This window comes from Ursus americanus, chromosome 12 (assembly GCF_024610735.1).
Source record: "Ursus americanus isolate L20-20 chromosome 12, mUrsAme1.1.p, whole genome shotgun sequence".
In the NCBI taxonomy this organism is placed as follows: domain Eukaryota; kingdom Metazoa; phylum Chordata; class Mammalia; order Carnivora; family Ursidae; genus Ursus; species Ursus americanus.
The window spans coordinates 54111893-54113790 of NC_142138.1; the positions used below are offsets into that span (position 1 = coordinate 54111893).

A 1898-nucleotide genomic window follows, 5' to 3' on the forward strand; every position below is an offset into this window, starting at 1 on the left:
AGAGATGGGAGGGGGAACATCTTTGAAAAGGGGAGGACAGGGAACTTTTCTTATATCTTCCTAATTGCCTTCAGTGCAAAGTAATCCTTACCTCAAAATCACATATTTTAGGGGGCCTAGGTGACTAAGTCCGTTAAGCCACCGACTCTTGATTTCGGCTCAGATCTTGATCTCAGGGGGTGAGATCAAGGGGGCAATGGCTCCACTCTGCACGGAGTTTCCTTAAGCTTCTCTGTCTCTTTGGGGTGGCTCAGTCTGTTAAGCATCTGCCTTCAGCTCAGGTCATGATCACAGGGTCCTGGGATTGAGCTCCACATCGGGCTCCCTGCAGGATGTTTCTTTTCTCTCCTGCTCCCCCTACTTGTGCTCTCTCTCTCTCTCTTTCTCTCTCTGTCTAGTAAATAAATAAAATCTTAAAAAAAAAAAAGGTCCTCTCTTCCTTTCCCTCTGCCCCTCTCCCCCTCAAATCACATATTTTGGGGTGGCATATTCTGCTATCCTTCAGTTCAATAACTGGGTCTATGAAATAAGCAAAAACCATATTAACAGGAGAGAATATATACAAATTTATTAATTTTTAGTATTGCATGCATGGGGTTATTAAAGGAAAAATAGTGAATACCCACAATAATGGTGACTTGAGAGTTTATACATCATCTTAACAAGGGAAGAGAAGGGGCGATATAGGCAACTTAGAAGACAGTAAATGATTTTTAGGTAAAATACATGGGCCTTTTCTAAGGCTCTTTTTTCTTTTCTTTTCTTCTCTTCTCTTCTCTTCTCTTCTCTTCTCTTCTCTTCTCTTCTCTTCTCTTCTCTTCTCTTCTCTTCTCTTTTCTTTTCTGCAAAAAGCTTTGTTGTTTCCATTTGGCTGAGGGCTTGAGCAAGGCTGAGGCAGAAGCCTTGACCAGGGGCGGGGGGGGGGGGGGGGGGCTCAAAGGCTATGGGGCTCTGGCTCCTACTCATGCTTAAGGGTGAACCTTCCCAGGAGATACTCCTCCAGCCCAGCCTGGGGGCGGGCCAGCCTGCGGGGGTTGGTCCGGTGGTCACCACCTTCCTGATGAGTTTCGCCTGCTCCTCTGGGAAGTGGCTCTCCAGGGAGTCACAGAGATGGCGGCGTCCACGGCATAACTCAGGGCATGCAGCTCCCAAAGGGCTTGGTTCAGGTTCTTCGCCAGAGCCCTGGCGGCTTCCTTGGCAGGCAGGGTTTTACCCCACTCCTCTTGGACCGGCTTCTCTACTTTCCCGGAGAGGGCGCACCGCGCCATGCTGGTTTTGCATCTTCGAGAGACGCTGCGCGGCTTCGCTTCTCTCGCCGAGGGGGCCCACGCCCTGCAGAGCCACATCCTCCAGGAGACAGAGAAGCCCACACGGAGGTAAGTGTGGAAGGCCCGCAGACGTCTGCAGGTTGGCCAGCCCGCGGAGCGCAGCCTCCGCCGTGGGGAGTTCTGACAAATCCGGGAGCTCATGGTTGGTCGGCGCAAGGAATTAAAAACAAACAATATCGTTTAGTTCCGTCCCGGAGGCAGAGGATAGCAAAGATGGTCTGAGGTTATGACTGGAAAGGAGGTTGGAGGCTGGTCAGAGGCTGGTCAGGGGCTGGAAGAAGGGGAGTCCTCGGCTCTGTTCCATGGGAGCACTGTCGAAGCAAGAGACAAATCCCAGGCTACTGGAGTGCCGCCCGTCCCCCGCAACTTTTTTTTTTAACAGAACAATCGAGGTGGGAAGCAGGTGGTAGTGTGACATTGGAGAGCCCAGAACGGTGCGGGGAGGAAGCCTTGGATGTGGCTCTGTGTGCCTGGCTAGGGCAGGCCAGCTTGGGGCCCACTTTTGGGGGAAGCGGGAAAGGAGGCAGAAGCCAGATAGCCACTTACCTCTCCTGTTACACCCACCCACCG

The 1898-nt window shown here is 51.9% G+C and overlaps 1 protein-coding gene across 1 annotated transcript; it reads right to left on the reverse strand.

Moving 5' to 3' along the window:
- Positions 1-1046: 1046 nt before the first annotated feature.
- Positions 1047-1469, reverse strand: LOC123794875 (ferritin light chain-like). Its single transcript, XM_087865729.1, has one exon. It carries the CDS (start codon positions 1467-1469, stop codon positions 1047-1049), a length of 423 nt encoding a protein of 140 aa, XP_087721855.1.
- Positions 1470-1898: the final 429 nt, after the last annotated feature.